This window comes from Ilyonectria robusta (genome assembly GCF_021365365.1).
Source record: "Ilyonectria robusta strain PMI_751 chromosome Unknown BGZ61scaffold_1, whole genome shotgun sequence".
In the NCBI taxonomy this organism is placed as follows: domain Eukaryota; kingdom Fungi; phylum Ascomycota; class Sordariomycetes; order Hypocreales; family Nectriaceae; genus Ilyonectria; species Ilyonectria robusta.
In genome coordinates this window covers 2,245,585-2,271,526 of record NW_025764435.1, presented here as the reverse complement: position 1 = coordinate 2,271,526, position 25,942 = coordinate 2,245,585, and the positions used below count along the sequence as shown (strand labels likewise).

The window sequence follows — 25,942 nt, the reverse complement described above, 5'->3', positions numbered from 1 at the left end:
GTCGATATTATTTGGGTGTTCGTTCTCTGGAGGGATACATGTATAAACCGTTGCCTCGTCGTTCGTCCCAAACCGTGTACTTGATTTTTGCACACATCTCCAATCCCGCCAAGAAAACCAGACGGGACTATCCTCTCTCATTCACACAATCTCAAATCGACCAGAGAGTTCAACACACCCGGGCGCGTCCATCCAAGATTTTCCGACCACCTCCAGGGACCTTGCTGATCTCTGCGCCGTCTTGGTACCGCGGACGCTATCTGGCTGCCGTGGGCTGTCAAAATTGACTTAAGAGGCCATCATCTTATGCAGCCCACAACCCCCTGGTCCACTGCTTGGTCCTACGACCCTACTTCATCGCACCAACCCTGTCACCTCAGCCATCGCGAAAGGACATCGGCCTGCCGATCACTTTACCCAGAGTCGTCACACCTTTTCCACCCAGACGTACAGGGAACTCCACTGCTCTTCCGCCGCCGAGCCCGCTTCAGAAGGCGGATTGACGCACGTCAATTCACACCCAGACACTTAAGACTTCGCTGATCCCACCTTGGCCCCGACAAAACTCTCCAAACATCTCCAAACCAAAAGCGATCATCTTGTCTTTGATCTGTGTGACCGACTTGGCCTTTTCTCTAGTTAGGATCCCGCATCTGATCAACAAACCTTTTTTCCCTCGCAATCACCAACCCATCTATGCTTACTCGGCCTCTCATCTCATCCTCAACTTTACATAGTCTTGTTTACACGCCAACATGACCATGACTCTCGACACCACACAGCAGCGGTTTGGGCCCTCGCTGAACTTTGACTATTCGGCTCCCGCACAACCTCCAGCATTTTCAAACCCGTGGTCATCGGCATCGTCACCGCCCCAAACCGCCCCGGCGGGTGGCGCTCTCTTCGTCGGCAACCATCATCAGGCCCTCAACCCCAATATGATGGCCGGCAAGTCATCCCATAGTGGCCGCGCCAGCACCAGCAGTGCCTCATCTATTGCATCGTATGGCTCAATGCCTGTCGCCAACACATCCGCAGGTAGCCTCAGCCCTTCTCCCTCAATGGCCGGTATCTACGAGCATCAGGACTTACTCAATGTGCCTCAAGATCTCCTCAGCATCAACCGCATGCAAACTACATCCGCGGCATACGGGGACCCGACGTACACAACGTCGGCCTCTCCAGTCAACCCTCACTTCGCGCCGACCTCTGCTGCCCCGTACGAGGCCATGGGCTACGCTCCCGCCCCCGTTCGGCCGCCACACTTCACTCTCGCCCCTGACGCAGACCATGCCAGGCGGTTCTCTCAGCAGTTAGTACTACCCAGTGCCCATCGAGACTTGTTAGATACTCCTTTTGCGAGCGAGAGAACTGACACTCAACTTAGAGGTCTCCCTCATGATGACCGAAGGAGCTTTGCGGATGCTCTTGACGCAAGCCACGGCATGCTCGCCATGAGCCAAGAAACTCCCAGGAACATCTATGGCCCTCGGAGCGACAGGTCTTCCGTAGACTCATACGGATTTCCTTCCACCCACTCCACCAGCTCCTCCATCTCCTCCTCTGGTAACTTCAGCTCCTACTATGGCGACTCAGTCTCCGATTACTCAACTGCTGGTTCAGACATCGAATCCGTCAACTCGAGGGCCCTCCCTCGACCACAGGGGTTGATGGCTTCCCAGATCCCCCCCGCGCCCCAGTCAATGATGGGACAGTTCAGTTCCAAGGTCTCTTCTAGCACCCAGAAGAAGCACAAGTGCAAGGTCTGCGACAAGCGGTTTACTCGCCCGAGTTCCCTGCAGACCCATATGTACAGCCACACTGGCGAGAAGCGTACGTACCCGAGTGTCTGACACAATAATCTGTGTGACCAAGAATTCATGCTAACACTCTACTAGCCTTCGCTTGCGAAGTTGAGGGCTGTGGCCGACACTTTTCGGTCGTTTCCAACCTTCGCCGACACAGGAAAGTTCACCGTGGCGATGCTCGCTCGGAAGCTGGATCTGAGGATCACCAATCCGACTAATTCAACAAGCGACGCGGTTACATTCTAAGGCGGTAAACCGGTCCACATACTCGCAATGACCTTCGAGTCGTTACATTCTACTTTTACGAACACACGCAAATACAGCACTCGCTCACCATCACAAACCTTGGTGTCACGACGAACCTCAGTTTAGCAACGGCTTCCTCGGACACCCTTTTTAATCAACGTGTTTTTTTGTTTTACCACCCGGAAATATTACTACATCACGGCAAGCGCGGTTTAGAGAAACGGACCACAAAAGGCTGGCGGCGGAGGGGATTCCGACTGGCTAGGAAAGGGGAAGGTTACGGCGGTTTCTATCATTCGAGTCGATCGTTTCGATGGGAGGGTGACTCCTTTTTTGCGGTCTCCTCCCCAATACCATCTAGCGGGAAATTGTTTATTTTGGGGGGTTGTCTCTGGGACGGGCCTTTGTGGAGTGGACCGACCTATCGATACCTTTCCCACACGGCGTTTGGGGAGTCAGTTGTCTTTTTTTATTTCCCAGGATCGGGCACGCTTGTCTTGATATCTACGTTTCGAAGCGAGGTTTCCGTCTGAAATTCGAAGACCCTTACGTTCTCGGCACGCAGAAGGCAATGTGCATTGTTACACCATTGGCGGAGGGAGAAGAAGGAGGAAAAGGAAGCAGGCGAGGAAGAGGGGGCGATTGTACGATTAGTTACGGTGACGATATACCCGGTTGAGACGGTGCACAGCATCATGTGTTCCGTACGTCTTGGGAGGCAGGCATTTGTATGAGCAACTAGGAAGGCTACGGGTGAAGCCGGGCTGCGACTTGACGAGTTAGTTAGCGGAGTCGACAGATGGCGACAGCAGCAACAAACTGAAATTGAATTGTTTGCGTACAACAGCACAGACCGTCTCTGGCAATCATGACATGATCCCCCTTGACTTTGCTCCCACGGCGTGGAGGACAAGGCGTCGAAACAAAAGTTAGCGTTGGTCGAGGGCCGAGGGTTGCACCGCGTCAGGAAAATCAATGCCCTGTGAGGACTGGTGATTATTTCTTGACGACAGGGGCTCTCCGGCATCTGACTTGGTGCCTGGTGCCCGGAGTGTTTTCTACGCCTCTACGCCCAAGAGGAACTCGCCCTTGACCTGGCTCACGTCCTCGTGTGAATCGGGCCCGTTCCCCTTGGGCACGCTCAGCTATGTCTCCTGATCCAACCCCACCAAAACGACATTTTTGGGAACCCGCAAATTGGCATGTCCGAGCGAGGCTCGAGAGAGCAGCAGTACAGGACTGACTTGGTGGTGACAGAATAAGCGCGAGGGTGTCTAAAAAACAAAACAAGGCGCGCAAGCCAATGATATGCGATATGCGGTATGCGATATGCTTGGCGAAGCGGCTTCCTGAGCTGAGAGAGGGTGGCTTGGAGGAATAGCCGCTTGGCAGCGCGGCGTGTCGCCCGCAGCTGTCGGCCTTGCTTTCCTAACGACCGACGTGCTCAAAGGGCGAAAAACGAAGCCCGGGAACACCGACGTTGGGAGTTTCTCAACAATGGATTCAGGCCTCATTTGGCATATGATCACTCAGCTCTCATTTGGCATCATCCCCGTCTAGCCACAAAGGCATCCTCATGCCACCGCAGGCAATCTCGCAGTGACCCCCCCCTTATTTCCTCGTTCTCCTGCCAGACGGCGATGAGAATGGAGCATGTTGGCATCACTGGGGGCCATGGCCGAGTCGGGACGGAGGGCGGCAGATCTTGACTCGGGAGGGAATGGCACGGCGTTTCAGATGGGCGAATCCCTGCCGTAAGAGGCATCGCCAGGGAGCAGGGCCGTGTTGTCAAGACCGGACAAGCTTTTGTGGGGTGGGGAGATGATTGGGGGCATGGGGACAGACGTGCCGGGATGCAGCAGGATCAGCTGGATGGGCAGGTCGAATGTGGGAAGGACGGAGATTAGAGGTTGAAGATTTGGAGATTGGAGATTGAAAAACGACATGGATGCGGGACGATGAGCGTCGAATAAGAGTACGAAGTGGTGAAGATCCTCGCTGTCACTGTCACTGTCACTGTCACTGTCAACAGCCAGCCGAGGATTGCTGATGCTGGGGATAGGCAGGTAGTCGCCAGTTAGGGCTCTCGCTGGGGTGGAGGTACGGAGTTACAGGTGACGGGAAGCGAAGGCAAAGTGGATCTGGGCCAGTACACGCGAGGCTTCAGTTTTGGACCAGTGCCATCCATGCCTTGTCTTGTTCTTCTGTTGTTTTTCCCTTGTTTTGCCAGAGCGCTCCGAGTCCGCCGTCCAGTTTTAACTACCTGAGGCAAGCATCCCGAGCAGCGAAGTGCCCAATCGCCGAGTGGGGAGTGTGGATTATCGACTTCAGCCGGACCAGCTCTCCTCGCTCTCATGGTCCATGGTCCCCTGGCCGCATGCCGCATGTTGCATGCCGCAACCAGCACACCGCATCTAGTCGTTGCCCTGCGCGTGGCACATGCGAGGGCGCACCCTTCATGGGGGACCCGTTGCCTTTCCTTGACGGTATGACGATACGGTATGACGGCGTGGCATGACTTGTCGGATGACGTTCGATACGGCTGGTCCCAAACCAGGGCAACGGCGCTGGATCCCGGAGGTGGGGCGGGCCCGGACGCCGTGACGGCCTCAGCTCCTGGACGGTGGACGACGTCAAATACGTCCGCCTTACGTAGTATGACGGACGGCGCAGAGGCTTGCGCTTGATTCAGTCTTGACAATTGGCTCATTTCCAGGGTATCTCGTTATCTTGCTTTGTGGACCACGCAACGGCGGACTAGAGAGCCAGTGTGTCACTCGGTGGGCACAAAACGAGGCTATCCATCCATCCCACTTCTTCTTCACGAAGGGTGCACCGCGCCTTTACGAAAACAAACGCCCCCGGCGCGCGCCCTGGGCCCTGTTTTTCTGCGACGGACGGCGCCCGGGGCATGCGTTCGGGGGGGCAATGACGGTTCGGCGTGCAATCCAGCTGGCACACGAAGCCAATTGGAAGGAATCCGTCACGGAGCCATGACGGAGCGTGGCCCGGCCGATGACGTCGATGGCCGGGCCAGGAGGGCTGCGTGGGTGAAGGTTGCACCAAAAGGCGAAAAGCCACGCCGTAGCGCCGTCTCGGGATTGATCTTCAGGGTCCTGCTCGATGGGGAGGGGCTTTGGAAGGGGGGGTGCTAGTGGAGGGCAAAAGCTGGGATAGCTCGGGGGGGGGCCAGTGGATTGGCGACAAGTGCATCACGGCGGCGCCATGAATAAATTAAATCAGATAATCGGACATGGGGAAAATGCAAATGGTCGGGGAAGGGGGGGGCAAGGTCGGGAGGGTTTCATCATGACGCCGGAGGTGAGAGGGTGAGTATGACTATGAGCAGTGAGTGATGGAATTCCGGATATGTTGACATCAACCCTCTGGCAAGGCTTGGCCACGAAAACTTGTTTTGCGACGAGGTCCATTCCTACCGCCTCACGAAAAGGATCAGGTAGGTATGCATCTGTGGAGAGATGGATTGGATGCGGGCGCTGTGGCTAGAGCTCTCCGCATCGCGCATCGCATCCGCATCTGCAGTTGTAGTTGCAGTTGTAGTTGCAATTACAGTTACAGTTACAGCGCGGCAGGTGGATCGGCGGCTGGGCACACGATCAAAAGCAATGCCTAAAACCCAAAACAAATCTCGGGGAAGGGTCGCTACGGCAGAGAGCCAGGTACGATAGATTGCGAGCTACTCCGCAAAGAGGGTAAAGGGGAGCCATAAATCCAAATCATTGCCAAGAGACAGCGAGCCTCGGTGCAATTCGCCAGGGGGGGTGGTCACTCGCCAAATGTCCTCCCGTTTCATACTCCCCTTGTAGCAATCTTGGGCAGGATACTGGATGCTGGATGCTTGATGCTGGATGCTGTCAAGGAAAAATTGTTGGCATCGGCGCCCTGACGTCAGCGGCGACGGCAGCAGGGTCTCCCGGCGATATGCTGGAGACACATAGGTACGCACCCGGCTCCGGGCCCCGGCCGGACAACGTCACTTCCGGGGCCGATTATTGGTCGACGCGGACCCCACTGCCGGCCACCCAAAGGGGTTTAGACCAAGTCGAGGAGGAGTTACGTAGTACGTACCTCGGCTGGCAGTGTGGGGAGGGGCAGAGAGAGAGGGGCAAGATGAGGAGAAAGCGGAGACTCCGCTGCCGGGGGGGGAGGAGGGAGGAGGGGGTGTGTGCAGGAAGAAAAAAGACAGAGCCAAGAGCCAAGAGCCAAGTGGGCAGTAGTCGATGGCACTTGAGGCGGTTTGATTTATTTAGCCTCTTTCGGGCATGGACAGGGGAGCCAGGGAAGGCATAGGGGGAAAAGTGGACGGGAACAAGGGTTTGCAGGTGCGCATGTACATGGGACTTGGTGTACGAATGACAGGGTTCAGGACAAGGTGAGGCGCAGGGGTGAGATGGGATGGGGAGGGGATCCCTGGGTACCGCAGCCGGCCGAGGTGTGCGCTGTTAGTGCTGTTAGTGAGTGCGTAGCGCATCGAAGCAGTGCCTGTCAGTACCTAGGTCCCTCTGTAGGACTGCTAGTACTGGATGAACCCCCCCCTGCCAGTTCAGTCATCGCCCGCACCCACCCACCCAATGCCACTGCCGCCGTGTATGTACGGTATGGTATGGAACATGGACGGAGATGTTCCCGATGGGATGAGAATGCTGGTCATGACAGCGGGGCGAACGAACCAGACGGGAGAGGTCGTTGTTTCCCTTCCATTCTCCGGCTTCCTTTTCCCTATCCCTGGTCGTGAGAGAGGTGGTTGGTTGCCCGATGGCGACATTGATGCCTCATCTTTTTGGGCTGTAGCATTCATGACATCAGAAACGAAGCTTCGAGATGTCGTCCGCCAGTCGGCCGAAAGATCGTGTCCTGCGGTTCGTTCCTGTGTGGCTGCTTGGTGCGCCCAACTGCAGGCAGACGTGCTGCAGGTGGGAGACACACCAACTGGACACACCCAAACTGGGACGTTGGACTTGACTTGACTCGCCTTGACTCGAATCGACCTGTCCTGTCCTGTTCTGTTTTTTGCCACTAACCCGCCCCTCTGGCTGGTCTCCTCTCCCCAACAGCGATTTTGACTACTTCGTGTGTATCCACCGCCCCTCAAAAACTCAACTCCCGGCGCCGTCGCGACTGCTAGACGGTGTAGACGGAGCTCGAATACCTCCGTGTTGGGTACAAGTGGAGCCAAAGATGTCCATGTGTGGTTTCTTCCCCCCCTCCAAAGGCAAACCAAAGTCCACACCTCCCTCCGGCAGTGCAGCAGTACAGTACAGTAGCACTGCCTTGGTTGAACGGCTTCATGCTTCACGCTTGACGTTGATGCCGTTTACGTTTGTTGCTTGTTGATACATACTACATAGTGCACACGTTTCGCCACTTCTTTGCAAACGTACCCCCACTGGCTGTCTCCTGTGATGTCCCGCCCGCTAACCCCAACATCGAGCTGCTAGTTTAGTATCCCACTATCCCAACTAAACGTATCCCCGGCCAGACATCGAGATGCTGCACGTCTTGGACAGTGCGTACATAGTATCGGTACTGACAAATTCCATCTTAGCCCCCCCTCCCCCCTCCCCCCTCCCCCCTCACCGGGCGCTAAACGCCAGGGCCCCCAGCAGGCTAGCAAGCCTCGCATCTCACGGCCCGTAGAGAAGACGAAGAAGAAGAAGAAACGAAACATTTCAGAGTTTCCCTTACGATTCGTGTGATGTGCTTTGGAGTTTAATAATAGCTCCCTTTTTCTTCTTCTTTTCCTTCCCCCCCGTCACACACATACAGTACTAACTCACTCATCTACAATGTGTGATTATTTCCTTTTTCGTGTGCGCCCGCCTATTCCGTCCTTCACTTACCGACTTTTCCGCCCTTATGGCATTCTCAACAAATGCCATCTCTCGTTCCGCCCATCACAATCTATCTCCCTTACTTCTTGCCTTGGCGACTATGGGATGGATGCATTGTCCTCGCTTACAGCCACTAAATCACTTGCTGCTGCTGCCACTCCACTCCGCTACTACACACACAGGCGCACATACACACACACACGCTCACGCACACTCAGACACACAGACACGAGAGCGAACAGGTACAGTACAGTGCAGCAGCTAGCCAGGTCAGCAACTAGTTACATCGTGGGAGCGGGGCTCTTCTAAGAGCTCCGGGATTGGAGCTGGAGCAAAACCTCAGCGGCCTTGTCCCGGCGAGAAGCTTTCGCCTCCAACTTGCAAATGCCGAGGATCCTTTGTTTAGGCATCCAACATGCGTTCCTGGATAGCGGCCGTTTAAGGCTCGAGCGCTGAGACACTGCCCTGCCCTGTTTGAGCCTTGTCAGCTATCAGCTCTCAGCCCTCAGCCCTCAGAACAGCGTCTAGTCTGTTTGTTTGTCTCTCAACCTAGCATGGCTTTCTGCCTCATAGTTTTCACGGCACGGCAGAGTCCCTCGTAGCAAGTTATTTGTGATTTCGTGTCATCTCGTGTCATCTCGCCCGTTGTCCTCAATTTTGCCCCATGGTTCCAGTCTCGAGCGCTTCCAAGACTCACCTGGTCAGCGCCACAACGATACTTCCAACCGCCTCGTGACGATGATCCTTCCGCCTGTCCCATGAATACAGCCTCATTTCTCATCCGGATCCTCATCCGGATCAGTTCTACCGAGGCCATCTTGATCCTCCACACCATCTCATGCACATTGTTACTGTTGTGGGTTATGGTCGTTATCATCCTGCACCTCGCAGTCACCACATTCGCTGTACCCCAGATCTTGTCTACCTCTGGGTATCATCAGATCATTGACGCAGCGCAGCTAGCCGCACTAACAACCCCTCTTCCGCCTTGAGAGTTGACAAGTCACCAACGCTTGTGTTCGTGACGAGTCAATAAACCATCACGGGAGCATTGAAGTGAGTGCCGAGGGTGTGGTTCATCGCCCGGGCGGGGAGCTCCCTCAACCACAAGCAACGCCCTGACTCGCGCCGTTCAAGGAAGAACGCCCTCGACCTTCTGCAATCCCGTCATCCTGTCGTGGTGTCACATTTGGCTTCCATCGTACAGCAAGCACAGCTGCAGGGGACGAAACCCGCCGAGACAACACCACCGCCACGAGACCAGCTTACTCCTCCCACTATCCCCATCACCTCCTTTCTAGCAGCGTAGCATCCCGACCAGGGGCGGCAGACATGCGGGCTTGAACCCCCCACATGCAGCCGATGGCCAAAGAAAGGACCTCCTATCCCGTAGAGAGAAACACATGCTTTCGGCTGGCGCCCGCGCACCCACTCACATCTTTGGCCTCGGGCGGCCGAGTCATTCTCAACTGTCGATCATCAGCAGCAAAAGTGCGACCAGTGAGCCCAGGCCGTGCGTTTTCAAGCCTCCTTTTCTCCCTGCACCCAAGAAGTGCTCTCTCTCTCCCTCTCTCTCTCTGTCTCGGACAATGGTGTGCTGCTACCTACACCGGGTCATCAAGTTCCGCCTCCGTGAGTCAAGACGGCACCGCCTGCTCTCTTCATCTGCCGAGAGGGGGCCGCATGGAACGGCAAAAGTTCCTCGAAGCTGCCCGTGCGCTTTAGGGGCGTCTTACACCGTAGCTTGTTGAGGGAGGCTACTCCACGTGGGGATCATAGCGGCCAGAGCGAGAGAATCCCCAGGCTCTGGATGACACTGGAGCACGGAACGTCCATCGCACGAGATCAGCAGACCGGATGCTGCACGCTCCCAGCTAGACTGATCCAGATTATGGGGATCAGAGCCCAGATATCCAGAGTGTCTGTGTGACGGAGTTCCTGGATGCTGTGTCTTTCCAATGCCACACCGCCTGTCTTAAATATCACGATTAAAGAAGTCATCTGACACAAAGCCTCTTAAAATGCTTCGTCTAAAGACTCTAGAAGAACATGATTAAAGCCTGTGAAATGATTGAATCTAATGCTCTGAATGGACGGAGGTAATACGCTCTCGTTAAGTTTCCAGTCGGCTGCGACCTGGGCTGCGGTGTTGATATCTCAAATATCTTCAACCGCTGTGATCAAACTGGTATGGCTCGTCTGTGTATTGAATATTCAGGGGATAAATTCACATCAAACAGTACCATATATGTAAAGATTCAATTTTAAATGTAATTCAGTACAGTGAAGCCATTGTGATCATCTATCAGAACGCCCCGGCGCATGCTTCCCTCGCAATCCACACCATAGTCCCAGATTACAAGCCTCCTCAGAGCAAACAGCAACGAAAAGCTCTCCCATCACCAGTCCCAAAGCCTCCCTATCCAAACTCTTACAGCACAATCGCCAACTCTGGCCGATCCACCTTGTCCTCATCTAGGTTGGGGTAATAGGGCACCATGGCATCTGATCCATGTACATACGCATCATTATACAGTCGCCAGTACGGCGTCCTGACCTTCCTTGCTGGATGGAACAGTCCAGCCCAAACATAGTTGAGCACCAAACCCGGACCGACCGCCACACGAATGGCCTCGATGGCCTCCACGATGCGATCGATAACGTGCGGGCTGGTCTCGAATAGATTGGGGTACAGCAAGTTGAGGAGATGCACCATGGCATCCTCACACCCGAGACCCACGACGCCAAGCGCAATGTGCTTGACAACCGAAGCGGCAGTTTGACGATGGACTTGGTCTCGGTCGATGAGGGCGTCCTCAAGCAGGGGAGTCACAGCGTAGACGTAGTCCTTGGCCATCTCGCCAATGTATTCGAAAAGGAAAGAGAGAGACTTGAGCACACCGTTCTGGACGTTGAGCTCGGGAACACGGTACTCGTTCATCAGCGCGGGTAGAACGGTAAAGGGAGCGCAAGTCTCAGCGACGATACCAATGGCGACGGCGGTGTTGACACGAGACTGACGCTCCTGAACTCGGAGGTTGTTAAGGAGGGTAGCCAAGACATCCTGAGGGCCAATAGCTTTGGCAATGAAACCAAAGGTGTTGTTGGCTGCTCGTCGAATGCCCTTCTTGTGAGCCTTGAGCATGTCGAGCAGCTCGAAGCAGATTCGCATCCATTCTCGGGCATTGACACTCTCGGGTCCACGATCTGCGATACGGCCGACCAAGTCAATCGTGTTCTCCTGTACCTTCTCGTGACGGTTTCGCAGGATGGGAGTCAGTCGCGGTAGCAAGTCCTTAATAGGGGGTTGCATCTGCGAGATACCCACGACAGTGACGATGGACCGCAGAGCACCGAGGATGGAACCGAGGACCTCAGGGTACTCTTCTCCGAGGTACTCGTAAAGAACAATGCCTAGCTTGCCCATGAGAGCATCTTCGCCACACTGCTTCATGACCATGGCAATCCGAGAAATGAGATCGGCAGCTTGTTGTCGAACGGTGGCAGACTTGTTGTTCAGCCGCCAAAGGATGGTGCTGACAATTTGTGGCAGGTATGGCTTGCATCGGGTTCCGAGGGCGTTTACGACAGAGCCGAATCCATTGAGCATAACAATGTCTTCGACGCTCTGTTCCTGGAACGCATGGAGGATACCATCAACAAGGCGTTCCTCCAGTCGCTCACCAATGTCAGCAGCACCCAAGCTGGCCACAATCTTCTCCACCGTCTCGACCGTCATCTTTCTATACGCCTCGCTCTCGTCTTTCAAATTGTTGACAACCCTCTCCACGATCTCGCTCACACCGACCTTCTGGCCAATATCAACTGTCGTCTCCACCACCTGTCTGTAGTTGCGCTTATCCAAGGCCATCCGCCTTACCCAAAAGCTTTTGAAGAATTCGTCCAAAACGTGCTCCTTGAGGTATCCAGCTGTCACACCATCCGTTCCCGCACATTGGGACACAACCTTGAGGACGACCTTCTTCATTTCCTCATCCGGGGACGAGAACTCGCGAAGCAAAATCTCCATAATCTGGCTGGTGTAGTAGTTGGCGTACTCTTCATCCATCAGAGGAATGATGAAGCCAACAGCCTTGAGGAAGCCGGCCAACCCCTTTCCTCGCTGCTTGCGGGCACCTGTCCATAGCGGGTTCAAGATGTCATCGAAACTCTCAATACCATATGGGTTGGATGCCTCTGCCAAAGCCGCGATAGCAAGACTGGTCACGGTCCTCACCTTCGTTTGCTCGTCGTTGAGGTTGGGTCCAATGCAATCCACCAGTCCCTTCAAGTGGGGAAGGACGGCACAGCCCATGAGGATAGGGATCTGCTGTACAATCTTGACACCGGTATGGCGAGCCTGCCATGACTTCTTGCTTCGACAGACGGCTCTCAGGAATGGTAGTAGAGCTGGGATGCCGAGAGCGGAAGCCACGACAGCGAAGGCTCTGGCGGTGGTGTTTCGGACGTATTCGTCGACGTGGTCGATATCGGGTCTCATAGTGCTGATCATTGTAGCAAGACCAGCGGCCTTGCTGAGGTTGGATATGATCTCACGACCTTCGACTCTTGCGTAGTAATCTTGGTCGATAAGGAGGGGCTCGATAACTACCAAGATCTTGTGAACATATGGTCGCACGAGGTCATCGAGCTTGTAAAGGATTCTGTCAATGACCTTGACCAACAGATGACGCTCCTGGTCCTCCAGCGTCTTCTCCATGAGCAAGGGAAGAATCTGGTCGAACAGGGGCCCGGCTCCGAACGGCCTGGCGTTGTCGGTAATTTGTCGAAGAGCAGTCTTTCGCATCGGCGGAGTACCGTTCTTGATCTTGAGAAGCAACCTCATGATCTTTCTCTCCTTCAGCTCGTCAACGGTGAGAACGTTCTCGTCGGAACCATCGGTAAGCTTTCCAAAGTATGCCATATCCTCCGGTTTGAAGAACTGAAGGTCGCCAACACCAGGGATCTCAGCAGGCATAGGCTTTCCGCTCAGGCGCACTTGCTCAGGATCCTGCATCATGAATCCGGTCTGCGCAGCCGGTGTGGCCATGAGCTTATGGGCGGGAGCGCGGACAGGCTCATATCCTGGAGGTGGATCAAGGGTCTTGTAGCCTTCGTTCTCGCCTGGGAGAAGAATGTCGAGCTCTTCATCGCTAAGAGGCATGTTGCGACCGGAGATGTCCGTTCCGAAGGTGGTCGGCATGGCAGCGGCAGACGACTGGTGCATTGGGGTGGCAAGCCCTTGGTTTCCCATCGGGGTGGCAGATGGGGCTTGGTCCCAGCGAGAGCGCTTCTTGGCAGCATCTGCACCAGGCGCAGCAATAGCAGGTGCTTGGTCCCATCGCGAACGCTTAGACTTGGCAGCGTCGCCGGCTTCAGACTTGCCCTCCTCCTCATCGACAGGGGTCGATGCAACATCCCATCTCTTCTTGCGCTTCCTCCCAGCAGCCACGGCCTCAGTTGAGCCCGCTTCAGCGTTCTCCTTATCTCCCTCGGTCAACATAGGCTGCGCATCGTCGCCATCGGGTTGGCCCTCTTGTTTTGCCTGGATGGCTCGTCGGACGCGTTCCTCCTCTCGTTCGAGGTCTCGGGCTTCCATAACCTCGCGGTAGCTGGTGCCGTTTTCGGATGCACCAGCCTTGCGGTTCTCTGCGAAAGGGTCGGCGCGCGTCGGGGTGAGAACGCGATTGAAGCGACGTTTCTGATAATCAGTCTCGCGGTCGGCAATGCGGCCGCTCTTCTCGCCTCGGCCGGCCAAGGGATCATCCTCCTCAACACCGCTTCCCCGGGCAAACTCGTCGATCATCTCTCGCGACGCAGTGTATTGTCCAACAAGTCGGCGCGTGTTGTCGGTGCCCTCCATATCCTCATCCTCGCCGCCCATCGGCAAGGAGGCATGATATCCAGCAAACTTGTCGCCTGAATCGCGATCGTAGAGATCATTGTCGGCGCTGTCAGTGAGCTTCTGCTTTGTCGAGTCGGCTCGTTGGTTTGAGGCGTCGAAGGTGCGCGAGCCCTTCTTCGCGGCAGCAGCAGCATTTCGCTCCTGCTGGAGCTTCTTGATCGTCTCGAAATCGGCGTCAGACATCTTGACTTATCGAATTCCCTACTTCATCCCGGTTCAAGAGTACAAGGGGCGCTCCCGGCGTTGTCGTCGTGCATGGGGAGGTGCTGCTGATGTGGCTGGTCGCAAAATTGCAGTGCTCGAAGCTTTCCCTGGAGGCGAAAATCCTCACGCGCGACTCCTGTCTCCACCCGAAGCTTAGCCGCTCAGGCAGACAGGTACAACCGCGTGGTCACATGCATCTTGGACTCTTGATTCAAATAAATCCATGAAAAATGATGGCGAGTTGGGGAAAATATTTAAATTAATTACAGTGCCTATTTTTTCCTCGGTGGTACATTAAGCCCTCTATGCTAACTATAACAAAATCTTCTCGTTTCGCAGCCAGAGAATAGCCTCAAACACGCTCCTTATTGGAGGACAGACTGGATCTGAGATCCGCGTACGTCTCACGACTTCGTCCTAATTAGTCCGCAGTCTTTTCGGTCTGCGTCCGACGTCTACAATTGTCGCTGTCCCTTCCTCAGACTTGATTTCCGCCTTTGGCTCCCTCTGGGGCTTCCTCTTGATCTCCCTCGTAATCTCCCTGGTGACCTCCCTCTTGACGAACTCTGTCTTGACCCCTGTTCTGGGGTCTGTCTCGGTCCATGTTTTGACCTCTGTCTTGACCTGCGTCGTAATTGTCTCGATCATCCGTTCCCTCTTCCGTTTCGGGACCTGGTCATCTTCTTCCACAATTTCTTCCTTAATCTTCACCTTACCAGCGTCTTCCTTCTTTGCCACTCTGTCAGAGAACTCCCGTAAGTCAGCGGTAAAGAGGACCGAATGCGCCCAGCCTGCGTACTTTCCCCAGAGCGCCCTGAAGTGGTCTCCCACTGCATCGTACATGGCTTTATTGAACGTCTTCGTCTTCGTCTTGCCAAACTTATAATCCCTCTGGGCAATTTGCCAGACGTGTGTGTCCACTGGAACTGACTCACTCCATCCCAAACCCATGAGAGAAACACAGTCTGCAACTTTCGGACCGACACCCTTGAGGGTGAGGAGTTGTTCATGTGCCTCCTTGTAGGTTACATGCTGGTCCTCTGGCACTGGGAGCGTATTGAAGCCTGGGGTCTCGGGATTCCGGAGGGTTTCTAGCCAGTCGGCTGGCTTCTCCTCTGATACCATCCGCGCTGTCTCGGCGATGTATTTCGCGCGGTATCCAAACCCAAGTTCTCTGAGATGAGACTCCACCTGCTTGCCTGTCAATGCATCAGGAGTTGGAAAGTCGTGGAATGCCTCATCTCCAATATGTCCGATGAGAGGGCCATAGTGCTTGCATAATTTATGAACCTTGGCAGAGGATACAGGTCAGTTGGCTCCATCTTGAAAATATTGTGAGTCTGCCTACCATTTGCGATATTCTGGGGATGTTATTGTTGCTGCTACAAATAAAGCCTATCAAGGCTTCCCAGGCATCCTGATTGAGAATGCGAACTCCCATAAACTTGGACGCCCTTTTTCGAAAGTTGGGGTCGGCTTGTGACCACTGATCATACAATTTTCCAAGGTCCACGTTCAGGCTGAAGTAGTGGCGCAAGAGTGCCTCTGTGTCATCCGTAGCTGAGGGTGAAGTGAGAGCACTGAGTCGCGTCTCTGGCCAGGTGACTTTATAATGCAGGTGTGTAGAATCTTGCTTCAGAGACAGGATGCGCCCGTGCAAGGTACATATCCTGGGGACGTTAGGGGACATACACGACGCTGGGGAATGCAAATGCTAACCATTCATCATTGATCTGTCGCCATCTAAAGGATTGGCCACAGCGGAGCGTGGTGTTGATGCACAACTCCGCCAAGCTCACAGGCAGCTTTCGCCATTCAGAAATTCGTGCATGAGCCATTTCCTGTTGGAGCTGCTAGGAATCAGTTCACAGGCGGGCTCTACAATCAATGCTGAAATTTGGCGATGAATTAAAGGAGTTGAGTTCTGGAGACGTAGGTTAGTCCGTCGCCCTAGAGCTGGACACCTGAGCCTGCAGTTTTGGCGGGTAATTGAGACTCGATTGGGCGCTAGTCCCAAAAACCCCTAGCGTCATCTGGCAAAAAAGCTCCAGCCTCGCGCGATTCCAGCTTTTGGTCCTGGAACCTCGTTGCGGTTTTGATGAACCTGAGCTGCCTCCCAACCAGACAACATCATCAATTCCAGCCGATCCTGACACTCTCTTGGAGTCGCTTGTCAGTATCTCAAATATGAACGGCGACAGTTACTCGTCCCGAGGTATGTCCATTCCCACACCCCTTCTCTCCTTGTCGCGTTGCTAACCACGAACACGTAGACGGCGGCGGCGGCGGGCGCAGAGGACGAGACTATCCGGTAAATACCTCCCTACTCTCTATCCATTTCATGTGTACTGATTGCTTGCAGCCTCCCAGAGGTGGTGAACGAGATGATCGCCGTGACCGACATAGAGATCGAGACCGTCGACGTTCCCGGTCGCCAGACCACCGAAGTCATCGACGAGGCGAAGGAGACGTCGATGCGTACTCTTCGAGCCGAAATCATCGGGACCGAGAGCGTGAGGACAGATACTCTGGACGTGAGCGACGAGGAGGCGAGCGCGAATGGGACCGCGATCGAGGTTCCTCCCGCCGCGATGCCCGACGCGACGACGACGAACGGCCTCCCAGACGAGAACAACGAGAGCCTTTCGAGGATCGCCGACGCGGAGGCAGGGACCGACGCGAGGAGGGATTCGGGCGACACGAAAACCGCCGTAGCCCAACTCCGCCTCCTAAGAAGCGAGAGCCAACACCCGACTTGACCGACATCGTTCCTGTTCTAGAGCGCAAGCGCCGGTTGACGCAGTGGGACATCAAGCCCCCCGGCTACGAAAATGTCACGGCTGAGCAGGCCAAGCTCTCAGGCATGTTCCCTCTGCCAGGTGCACCTCGACAGCAGCCCATGGATCCCAGTAAGCTCCAGGCTTTCATGAACCAGCCGGGTGGCCAGGTCACCAGTGCTGGTCTCAAGGCCAGCAACTCTAGGCAGTCGAAGCGTCTTCTGGTTTCCAAGATTCCATCCGGAACAACTGAGGAGAGCTTGATGTCCTTCTTCAACCTTCAACTGAATGGCCTCAACATCATTGAAAACACGGACCCTTGCACTCTCTGTCAGTTCTCCAACGACCACTCTTTCGCCGTCTTGGAGTTCAGGAGCGCATCCGATGCAACAGTTGCTCTGGCCCTGGACGGCACTTCCATTGAGGCAGACGATGCCGCGAACGGCGCAGCAAATGGAGGTGCTCGCGGTCTGGAGATCCGTCGACCCAGGGACTACGTGGTGCCGGCCATTACTGAGGAGGTTGCTTTCGATCCTGAGGTGGTCTCCAACGTTGTACCGGATACCGTCAATAAGCTAAGCATCGCCAACATTCCAACCTTCCTGACAGAGGACCAAGTCATTGAACTGCTCGCCGCTTTCGGAAAGCCAAAGGCATTCATCCTCGTCAAGGACAGAGGCACTGAGGAATCCAGGGTGAGTAATTCTTGACAACATAGCTGTTGTAGTAGTTTCTAACGATACCTAGGGCATTGCATTTGCTGAATACCAGGACCCAGTCGCGGCCAACCCGCCTGCTCTCGATACCTTGAACGGTATGGATGTCGGAGGCAAAAAGTTGAGAGTTACCAAGGCTAGCATTGGCCCTACCCAGGTTGCCAACTTTGATGTTGGTATCACTGCCATCAGTGGTCTTGCTTCTCAGACTACCAATGAGGTCGAGACAAGCCGCGTTCTGCAGCTTCTTAACATGGTCACAGCCGAGGAGCTCATGGACAACGATGACTATGAAGGTATGATCCGGCCGCCCATCTAGCGTCACGGCTTCCTTACTAACTTGGTGTAATAGAAATCTGTGAGGACGTCCGCGAAGAGTGTTCCAAGTTTGGCACCATCGCCGACCTGAAGATCCCAAGACCCACTGGTGGCAGCAGGCAATCTGCTGGTGTGGGCAAGATTTTTGTCAAGTTCGACACGACGGAATCAACAACCAAGGCCTTAAAGTCGCTGGCTGGGCGAAAGTTTGCGGACAGAACCGTCGTGACAACCTATTTCCCCGAGGTATGTAAACGTTTAACGGCCTTACAACTTGGTGCTAACTAAGACCACAGGAAAATTTCGATGTCGGCGCGTGGTAGGTGTTTAATGGCAAGGGGTGGGATAGTAGGGGATTAGTCAAACAGGGAGATTTGGTTATGCGTCTCGAGATCGAATGGGAGTCGTCTCTGCTGGTGTATCGGAGGGCGTGGTCACTTGAAAATGTAAAACAGTGGACATGAAATGGAGCTTTGAAGTTTTGCCAGGCTAGATACAACTATGCAGGCACAGGCGCGGGATAAGTGAATTCAATTTCTTTATTTGAACATGGCACGACTATGGTAAACATTCACGGCAGTGGGGGGCGAGTCTATGGAGAGAACCAAGTTTGGAAGAGAGTTTGTAAAAGATCTGTAATCCTGTCAGTGAAAATTCTTTCCACATATGTAGACAGAAATGTAGGTAGGTGACCAGATATCAGAAGTCCGTATCATTCATTGAGCCCGAAGGCTCTAACATAAGAGGTACCAGAAATAAAGTAAAAAGTGATTTATCATCATGTAGATGGTCGATGGGAGAGAGTGTGAGAGAGGAGATGTGACTTACTATAAGAGAGCGAGCCTCATTGGACGGGCTTTGTTGACATTCAATGTGAATCTTTGTCAATTCTGGGTAAAGACAGAGAAGAAAAATTTGGGTTGGCGCGAGTCGCGCTTTTTCTCATGCTGCTGCCGGTCGACGAGTCACGTGATGGCCCCACTAGGCCAGCGCGCGAACGGCTCCACCCGCCTCTGCCCTAACTAAACCCACACACAACTCCTGGAGAACTTTTACACTCTCGGCCGTCGTCAATCTTTCAGCATCACCACCTCACCACCACCTACTAACCGACAAGATGGGCCGCCTTCACAGCAACGGCAAGGGCATTTCTGCCTCTGCTGTCCCTTACTCCCGCACTGCTCCCGCCTGGCTCAAGACCACCCCCGAGCAGGTCGTCGAGCAGATCTCCAAGCTGGCCCGTAAGGGTGCCACTCCCTCCCAGATCGGTGTCATCCTCCGTGACTCCCACGGCATTGCCCAGGTCAAGATTGTCACCGGTATGTGATTTGCGAACAAGCAGAACAGGAGCGCATTACTAACGAGGTTCCCAGGTAACCGAATTCTCCGAATTCTGAAGTCGAACGGTACGACACCCTGAATAACCAAGGATGTGGTGGTGGATATACATCTTAAAATGGAGACAATCTCTCCAATGCCTCTGTACGGTCAAGACTGACAGAGAGACTTAACAGGCCTCGCCCCCGAGCTTCCCGAGGATCTGTACATGCTCATCAAGAAGGTACGCACTGGCACTACTGAACTCAAACATCTTGAGAATTAGCCACTAACGAGATTTTTCCCCATTACAGGCTGTTGCCGTCCGCAAGCACCTCGAGCGCAACCGCAAGGACAAGGACTCCAAGTTCCGCCTCATTCTCATCGAGTCCCGAATCCACCGTCTTGCCCGTTACTACAAGACCGTCGGTGTCCTTCCCCCTACCTGGAAGTACGAGTCCGCCACCGCCAGCACCATCGTCTCTTAAGCGAATCAATCCATGGTTATACGCTACTGGTGAAGGTGATGGTTTCCCGGGGGTCATGGAGGAGTTGGGGACAAATTATGGAAAACTTGCATTTAGAGCCATGATGCTTATGCACCCTGTCTGGGAGGACCGCAGTGTAGTCGACTGCTCAAATAGAAAGCAATTCCGACCGCTGAGCTGTAATGGCAATACCACACCCCTGACCGATTGATGAATGTTTCTGATATCCGGAACGCCCTTTATGCTTAATCTCTCCCGCCCAATGTGATATCCAGCGCTAGTGACAATGCAACCTATTACTTCTAGCCAGTCACTTCCAGTTCTTTCGATTTTTGTATGAGATATTCTCCAAGGACTCGCAGCGGGTCGTGTGGTCTACCATTTCGTTAGTGGTCGTTGCTCGAAGTCAACCTGGTGAATTCATACTTGTCCTTCGCCAACTGCTTCATGCCTTCGAGTAAGACTCCCGTAACGTTCGTATTCAGATATCTTCGGGTCGAATCGCCGTGTGGGGGAGCTTCAGCTGGCATCGAGAAGCCGGGATCGGGGTGTGCTGATGCGGCTCTTGATCCTTGCGCCGGAGTTCCGGTTCGCGCAGGGAGAGGACTCGGGGCGTAAGCGGCCGGCGCGGGTGAGGACTTCATTTCCTGTTAGCGAGGTTGTCTCGATGATGTTGGGTATATGGCCTGTGTGGACGGGGCGCGTGGTGTTGGAGGAGGTTGCAAAGGCGGAGTCGGCGATGTCGGCGAGAAATTCAATTGCATGCATAGCCTTTCAGGCAGGCTGCCTTAAACAAAGGAACAAACACATACCGCAGGCTGGTCCATCATGGCATCAGACATCACCACGTCCCTTTGCGGGGTGTCTCTTTGTGCAGGATGCGCCGGGAGGGTGTTCGCAGCGGATTCAAACGAGGCGGTGACTTGTGGAACGTCAACCGCCGGATAGGGCTTGGGTGATTCTTCCGCCATTTTGTTAGTCGATTTATTCAATTGGCAATTGCAAGGATTCTGGCAGACAAGACGGAGCGAGATGATGCTCGTGGTCAGGGTCGAATCGCGCCGGTAGATTGTCGGGACAGCAGCTCGAGACAGAAATCAGGCACGTGCTTTCGCGTTAGATTGGCTCGCCCAGTAACGTGTCTGCCTGGCTTCTTCGCGTCCCCCTCATCGATAGAATCGGCAGTGCGAAAAAGAACACCATTCGCTTCTCTGAGTCGAGCAATGACTTCATTGGAAGCATGGATGCATTCGTAACGAGGCTCTCGAAACCAAAGAGCGAACTGGGCAATAATACTCGAGCCAGCCCACCTGTTGGGCCAGACACAGAGAGACCGTCAAAGCGAGTCAAACGAAAGGAAGCCAGAGAGCTTGAATCCGATCAAACAGACTCTTCTTCCCCAGAAAAAGACTATGAACCAAAGGTTGCAGACGAAGGCTGCTCCGATGATCAGGAACAATATGGCAGACATCAGATGACGGAGTTTGAGAGTGCGCTGCCGCCCACTCAAATTGACAAGGAAGCTATCGAAGAGTACGAGGCGATGAAGTCATCGCAAATGAGTGCTGCAGACAACGATGGGACATCTGAGAAAACCCAACCGCTCTGGGTCAAGGGCAAAAGCTCCATATATGTGGACGCTTTCAATCTTGCTTTGGATACTGTGTTAGACGAAGAGTCGCATTTGTTTGATGAAAAAGAAATGGATGTCTTCCGTCAATGGAAAGAACTAGACTATGAGGCACAGTATTTGTAGGTTATTTGTCGCTGGAATATGCTGCTACCCCGCTTACCATGATCAGATATGTTCGATTATTTCTGAGAAAGACAGCGTCGTGGCACCGACGCAGTCGTCTCGGCTACCACAACGACATTTCGAACATCGATGCCGCAGTTGAAACACTTCAAAAATGCCAGACACTCCCTTGCTGCTCTACTGTGCCCGCCTCAAGTCCACTGGAGGGCATTGACCTAGAGCAATTCAACCTGGGAGAGAGCTTCACATTTGCCGATGCATCAGAAGATCACATCAATTCCCTTGAAGAAGCAGCCTCGCTTCTGAGTCTGGATGAACTGAAGGCTTTGGGGAAAGAAGCTAAATTTCAGGGCCGGAACAAGCCAGAGCTCATCAAATCACTTACTCGGATGAGTCGCCAACAGACAGGATTGATGGCCCTCGGGCTCAGTCGACACAACAGCCGTGACTCACCCGCCCCGGAAGATCGGGAAGACTTGAAGCCGAGAGTCAGCGGAACCCCCCAAGGAGATGATTGGGACCGGAAGCAACATTTCTTAAACAAGACGCTTACGATTCTTGGCCCATGCATCCGGTTGTCCCCTGGAGCATTCACACTCTTCGAGCGTGTTCATTTGGTCTTTTACCGGTCGACAGAATGGACAGAGAAGTCCCTCACTACCATCATCCTTGCTAAAATGGCCCGCCGACACTTCCCCGAGTACATTGTTTGCCGGACCTCGACAATATTTGCATCCCGGATGCACTTGCTGGAATATGAAACCGCAATACGGCTTGAAGCGGAAGTTGACCGCATTATGGAGTTCAATGGGCCGCCTGGCGAAGAGGGTTTCAGGAAGATTATCAGCACTTTTGAAAAGTTGTATCCTCGATGGAAAGCTTTGGTCGAGGAAGAGAGTCGCAAAGAACAAGTCGTGTATGAGATGGGTGAAGGTGCCTATCTGAGGAGGTTTACTCCTGGCCATTCATACACGAGGATTGTGCACAAGACCGCCCATGTATTTGGAAGGCTCAAGGAACACCTCAAAGAACAGGAGTTGCTCACTGAGCTTCTTGACCAACGCCTGTTCCAGATGGCTAGACGAGGCGGCTGGTATCAGCGAAAGGCTCTTTTAGAAGAGCATTATATGCCCACACTAGACCCGAAACCTATCTCGACGGACCTGGAACAACAAAAGAAACATTGGAAAAGAATTGCGGTGGCCACCTGTGAGGCCGGCCTCCAGGACCCCAACTGCCACCTCATCTTCCATTATGATCTTCAAAAACGCCTTGTGAAGTTGGAGAAGAAACTCCGCATCCCGCGTCGCTTGCAGCATGACTTTGGCCATGTCGGGCTACAAAAGCCCACGGAACATTTCGTCAAAGGGATTCAACTAAAACGGGAAGTGCCAGCCAAGGCTGGCCGTCAAGCTTCAACCAAGACAATATGGCTTGAATCAGGAGACACAAATGCAGAGTGCAGTGTGGAAGAAATGTGTCTAAGCCACTATCGATCTGAGGGTTGGAAAGGGTATCACTCTGAGGGTGGCATAATCCGCACTCTCTTTGCGTACCTCTTCTACGACATTCTCTTTCTGTACATACCGAATGTTTTCCAAACGGCATATCAGACTTGCCCTCTGGACTTGCATACCGACGCATTCTTCCCTGCCCGTGCCTCAGAAGTCAACCACCGCCTAGTTGAGATTGCCAATGGGGAGGGTGGGCGGTTGGTGCGTGAAGTCTGGAACAGGGAGAACGAACACAGGACCAGCGTAGCGGGACTGAATTGGGACTTTGACGTCGAGGACTTGGTTGAGCTGGTGGGATGCTTTGAGGGAAGCGCCTTGGCAGCCGTATGCAAAGTGATGGCACAGGAATACAGGCAACGGGGCGGTGGCATCCCAGACCTGATTCTCTGGCGCACTGGAAACGACACAGGGGATCCTTCTGGGGATCCTGGCAAGGCCAAGGGGGAAGTCATGTTCTCGGAGGTGAAGAGCGCGAACGACCGATTGAGCGACACCCAGCGGCTTTGGATCCATGTTCTCACGGGGGCAGGGGTCAAGGTCGCGCTATGCAACGCAGTGGCGGAGGAGGTGAGGGAGGTGGATTGATTGCCACGCACAGCAATGACCATTGACTCGAGGTTCTCTCGGCGAACTTGCTTTGCATAGAGAGGCAACAGGCGAATGGGAAATTAGGTTTCCACCTCGGCGAGAAGCAAGCCGTGGCAGTATCACAAGCCACCTCCAAAAACAACAACAAGATATATATAGATACGAAGCGATGTGAAGGCCCCCAAGTCGGCTGGAGTAGTTAAACAGTGGCGGCAAAGTCCAAATTTAGCAATCGTCGAAACCCCCTGGAAATGTTCCATGGCAATGTTCCACCCAGCAGGATGGGTCAAGGCAGCGGGTTGAAACCCGTTTCAATCTCGCTCATCCTCAGGCCCCCGTTTCAGATGGGGCGAGACGCTTGCTCGGGGGGGTTTGATGAGGAGAGCCAATGGGATGCGGCCGTTGGAGACGGTGTGACGCGCAGGGCCATCACATCACCATGTAGGTCTCGTCACTGGCGCTCTGCGGGCTGGACGAGTAGCTGGTGAGGGCATGCCGGAGCTCGGGGCGAGTCGACTTTTAGTGTCGTTAGGATTGGGCCTTCGGATCACTTGCCAACACTCCCGCGCTTGCAACAATAGGACGGGGTGTGTTGTTCGGGAAAAGAGTTTAGGAAACAAATGATGGCGGTCGATCAATCAATCGAAGGTCAGCAGAGGTCGTGGAGGGAGCACCTTGGCCACATCCACATGCTCCATGGCTATCCTTAGACACAGAGCAGCGTGTGTGTCCCTCGTCCAACGTCGCTCTCGCCGAGTCAACCAGAGTGGGCTCGACCAATTTCACGCCGTCGTCTAGCGCCCTGCATCCCTCGCAGTAGCTGGGTAGCAGTCTAGCAGACAGACAACTCAAGAGAGGGACAGACCAGCAACTTGAGCAGCACCAGCAACAGCAACCCAAAGACCAGGGCGCAGTCGACAACGAGAAACGACGCTTCTGCATGCCGTCTCTGCATGCCGCCTCTGCATGCCGCCTCTCTCAGTCAATCTTGCCCACAGCCGGGCGCTTAGCACGCCGCCAATCACATCCGCGGCCCCGTGCCGGTTGGTGACAGGCTTGACGGCGCCGCCCAATCCGGTCGCGATCCTGGTGCGTCGGTCCCAGGCCCGGCGCTTAGTGTCCCCGAGCTGGACCAGGGTGCTGGGTCGCGCAGTCGTCGACGGAGGTGCTCGCGCCGCTTTTACGCACCCGCCAACGGACCACCATTGATGGATACGCATTGCCTGAAAGGACCGCCATCCGTCATAGCTCTCGAGGACCGACCTCCAGGGCTCGAGGACCTCCTTCCAGGGCTCGAGGGGGTACCGCCAGTGACGTCGGCTCCAGTGTCTTCCAGAGACGGACGGAGTACGGAGTAGAAAGACTCACAGACCAAGCCCAGGTTGTCGCGGGGAACGAACCTACAGCGGGCTCCAACTCCCAGCGGCGGCCCAAAATCCGACCCTGTGGACCTGTCCCATTGCATTGTCCAAGTGACGCCCGGCCGAGGCCCCCTCCTCCCGCCCAGGATCGCCATGGCACGCAAACATCTCTCTCCCGTGGATCGACTAGCCCGTGTGTGATGTCTCTCCAAGACGCAGACTGGCCGTGAGTGACACCCCGACACCCCCTTCCCGCACCCGACGATGCTCCTGAATCCTCAACTCGCAACCCAGAGTGGCAAGCCCCCCCTCCAAACAGCCAAACGGAAGGGAGGGGCGTTCGCAAGGGCCCTGTAAGTCATTCGCACAACCCGCCCACGCCTGCAAGGAACAGGGGATATATTTGGAAATCGTGAGGGGGAGCGTAGTGGAGGGCAGACCGGATGGAGGGGCGGCGACACTGCTGTGTTGCTGCATCCCAGATTCGCGATGCGTGGCCACCCGGCGGCCCATTTTTACGGCCATGACAGATCTGCAAAAACAAACATGCACGTCTTTTTCGACGCCTCTTCGCGACGAGAAAAACAAAGAAGGGGGCTGGGCGCGCGACCGCTCTCGCTGCATGACTCCGTATCATGCACAAGACAGCCTCTGATGGCCCCGCAACAGGCAGAGTGTCGGACATACGTTCGTCACGGACAAGACAAGCGAGACACACGAGAAAACAGCCCATGGCTTGTTGGGTTGCGAATAAACACGTTACCGCTAGCTAATATCGTGCCCGAGACACGGGCCACCGATTCGCTTCGTCCCTCGTCCACGCTTCCTGCTCCTCATATCTCTTGACCCGTCCCGGTCATGACCCTGAGGCTGATGTCCCATTGCGATCGTATCCCCGACCGCCCTTTCGCTCTTCTTGGTATCAAACCTTGTCGTGCACCGTCCACCCATGGAACGGTCAGTCCAAGGTGAAAAAAAAGACATTATAAACGCCGTAGAACTCCTCCAGTCATACCTCCCTAGAAGTTCAAAAAACCTGTCCCGTTTCCTGATCCCCGTCTTCATGATAGATAAAATGAGATAGTAAAAAAT

General features: G+C 54.5%; 10 protein-coding genes across 10 annotated transcripts; 5 read left to right on the top strand and 5 right to left on the bottom strand.

Annotated features, from left to right (window-relative positions):
* Nucleotides 1-755: 755 nt before the first annotated feature.
* Nucleotides 756-2,026, top strand: BGZ61DRAFT_488789 (C2H2 finger domain protein FlbC; the record flags this gene model as incomplete). Its single annotated transcript, XM_046250146.1, has 3 exons — nucleotides 756-1,312; nucleotides 1,388-1,833; nucleotides 1,899-2,026. The coding sequence occupies 3 exons, from the start codon at nucleotides 756-758 to the stop codon at nucleotides 2,024-2,026; spliced, it is 1,131 nt and encodes a 376-aa protein (XP_046112247.1).
* A 162-nt stretch (nucleotides 2,027-2,188) lies between these two features.
* On the bottom strand, nucleotides 2,189-3,205 carry BGZ61DRAFT_16274 (uncharacterized protein). The gene has a single exon (XM_046237480.1). It carries the CDS (start codon nucleotides 3,079-3,081, stop codon nucleotides 2,524-2,526), a length of 558 nt encoding a protein of 185 aa, XP_046112246.1. The 5' UTR covers nucleotides 3,082-3,205; the 3' UTR covers nucleotides 2,189-2,523.
* A 542-nt stretch (nucleotides 3,206-3,747) lies between these two features.
* BGZ61DRAFT_438355 (uncharacterized protein) lies at nucleotides 3,748-3,973 on the bottom strand (the record flags this gene model as incomplete). Its single annotated transcript, XM_046244229.1, has 2 exons — nucleotides 3,748-3,909; nucleotides 3,944-3,973. Coding segments are annotated over 2 exons (192 nt in total), but the record flags the coding sequence as incomplete, so codon positions are not given.
* Nucleotides 3,974-10,151: 6,178 nt separating this feature from the next.
* Nucleotides 10,152-14,095, bottom strand: BGZ61DRAFT_438341 (armadillo-type protein). The gene has a single exon (XM_046244228.1). The coding sequence runs from the start codon at nucleotides 13,992-13,994 to the stop codon at nucleotides 10,338-10,340; it is 3,657 nt and encodes a 1,218-aa protein (XP_046112244.1). The 5' UTR covers nucleotides 13,995-14,095; the 3' UTR covers nucleotides 10,152-10,337.
* Nucleotides 14,096-14,256: 161 nt separating this feature from the next.
* Nucleotides 14,257-15,956, bottom strand: BGZ61DRAFT_582604 (N-glycosylase/DNA lyase). The gene is made up of 3 exons (XM_046256291.1): nucleotides 15,735-15,956; nucleotides 15,364-15,685; nucleotides 14,257-15,305 (listed from the first exon to the last, which is right to left on the bottom strand). The coding sequence occupies exons 1-3, from the start codon at nucleotides 15,851-15,853 to the stop codon at nucleotides 14,433-14,435; spliced, it is 1,314 nt and encodes a 437-aa protein (XP_046112243.1). The 5' UTR covers nucleotides 15,854-15,956; the 3' UTR covers nucleotides 14,257-14,432.
* Nucleotides 15,957-16,104: 148 nt separating this feature from the next.
* BGZ61DRAFT_408106 (uncharacterized protein) lies at nucleotides 16,105-18,367 on the top strand. Its single transcript, XM_046243187.1, has 5 exons — nucleotides 16,105-16,230; nucleotides 16,289-16,326; nucleotides 16,378-17,487; nucleotides 17,540-17,804; nucleotides 17,861-18,367. Exons 1-5 carry the CDS (start codon nucleotides 16,203-16,205, stop codon nucleotides 18,112-18,114), a joined length of 1,695 nt encoding a protein of 564 aa, XP_046112242.1. The 5' UTR covers nucleotides 16,105-16,202; the 3' UTR covers nucleotides 18,115-18,367.
* Nucleotides 18,368-18,943: 576 nt separating this feature from the next.
* On the top strand, nucleotides 18,944-19,631 carry BGZ61DRAFT_525581 (40S ribosomal protein S13; the record flags this gene model as incomplete). Its single annotated transcript, XM_046252796.1, has 4 exons — nucleotides 18,944-19,145; nucleotides 19,200-19,232; nucleotides 19,341-19,387; nucleotides 19,458-19,631. The coding sequence occupies 4 exons, from the start codon at nucleotides 18,944-18,946 to the stop codon at nucleotides 19,629-19,631; spliced, it is 456 nt and encodes a 151-aa protein (XP_046112241.1).
* Nucleotides 19,632-19,810: 179 nt separating this feature from the next.
* BGZ61DRAFT_16222 (uncharacterized protein) lies at nucleotides 19,811-20,673 on the bottom strand. The gene is made up of 3 exons (XM_046237476.1): nucleotides 20,444-20,673; nucleotides 20,058-20,269; nucleotides 19,811-20,006 (listed from the first exon to the last, which is right to left on the bottom strand). Exons 1-3 carry the CDS (start codon nucleotides 20,600-20,602, stop codon nucleotides 19,934-19,936), a joined length of 444 nt encoding a protein of 147 aa, XP_046112240.1. The 5' UTR covers nucleotides 20,603-20,673; the 3' UTR covers nucleotides 19,811-19,933.
* Nucleotides 20,674-20,871: 198 nt separating this feature from the next.
* BGZ61DRAFT_338163 (VRR-NUC domain-containing protein) lies at nucleotides 20,872-23,486 on the top strand (the record flags this gene model as incomplete). Its single annotated transcript, XM_046239103.1, has 2 exons — nucleotides 20,872-21,383; nucleotides 21,434-23,486. The coding sequence occupies 2 exons, from the start codon at nucleotides 20,872-20,874 to the stop codon at nucleotides 23,484-23,486; spliced, it is 2,565 nt and encodes an 854-aa protein (XP_046112239.1).
* A 551-nt stretch (nucleotides 23,487-24,037) lies between these two features.
* On the top strand, nucleotides 24,038-25,696 carry BGZ61DRAFT_543581 (uncharacterized protein; the record flags this gene model as incomplete). Its single annotated transcript, XM_046255252.1, has 4 exons — nucleotides 24,038-24,578; nucleotides 24,643-25,076; nucleotides 25,145-25,203; nucleotides 25,245-25,696. Exons 1-4 carry the CDS (start codon nucleotides 24,456-24,458, stop codon nucleotides 25,694-25,696), a joined length of 1,068 nt encoding a protein of 355 aa, XP_046112238.1. The 5' UTR covers nucleotides 24,038-24,455.
* Between the last annotated feature and the right edge of the window lie 246 nt (nucleotides 25,697-25,942).

Bases quoted from the DNA above. Each gene is read 5' to 3' on its own strand.
- BGZ61DRAFT_408106 (XM_046243187.1), top strand. From the start codon at position 16,203: ATGAACGGCGACAGTTACTCGTCCCGAG. The intron at 16,231-16,288 runs GTATGTCCATTC...ACGAACACGTAG, and splicing joins CGACAGTTACTCGTCCCGAG to ACGGCGGCGGCGGCGGGCGC. The intron at 17,488-17,539 runs GTGAGTAATTCT...AACGATACCTAG, and splicing joins GAGGCACTGAGGAATCCAGG to GGCATTGCATTTGCTGAATA.
- BGZ61DRAFT_582604 (XM_046256291.1), bottom strand. From the start codon at position 15,853: ATGGCTCATGCACGAATTTCTGAATGGCGAAAGCTGCCTGTGAGCTTG. The intron at 15,686-15,734 runs GTTAGCATTTGC...TAACGTCCCCAG, and splicing joins CGACAGATCAATGATGAATG to GATATGTACCTTGCACGGGC. The intron at 15,306-15,363 runs GTAGGCAGACTC...TCCTCTGCCAAG, and splicing joins TCCCCAGAATATCGCAAATG to GTTCATAAATTATGCAAGCA.
- BGZ61DRAFT_16274 (XM_046237480.1), bottom strand. From the start codon at position 3,081: ATGCCGGAGAGCCCCTGTCGTCAAGAAATAATCACCAGTCCTCACAGG.
- BGZ61DRAFT_438341 (XM_046244228.1), bottom strand. From the start codon at position 13,994: ATGTCTGACGCCGATTTCGAGACGATCAAGAAGCTCCAGCAGGAGCGA.
- BGZ61DRAFT_16222 (XM_046237476.1), bottom strand. From the start codon at position 20,602: ATGGCGGAAGAATCACCCAAGCCCTATCCGGCGGTTGACGTTCCACAA. The intron at 20,270-20,443 runs GTATGTGTTTGT...CAGGAAATGAAG, and splicing joins CCATGATGGACCAGCCTGCG to TCCTCACCCGCGCCGGCCGC. The intron at 20,007-20,057 runs GTATGAATTCAC...ACGAAATGGTAG, and splicing joins AAGCAGTTGGCGAAGGACAA to ACCACACGACCCGCTGCGAG.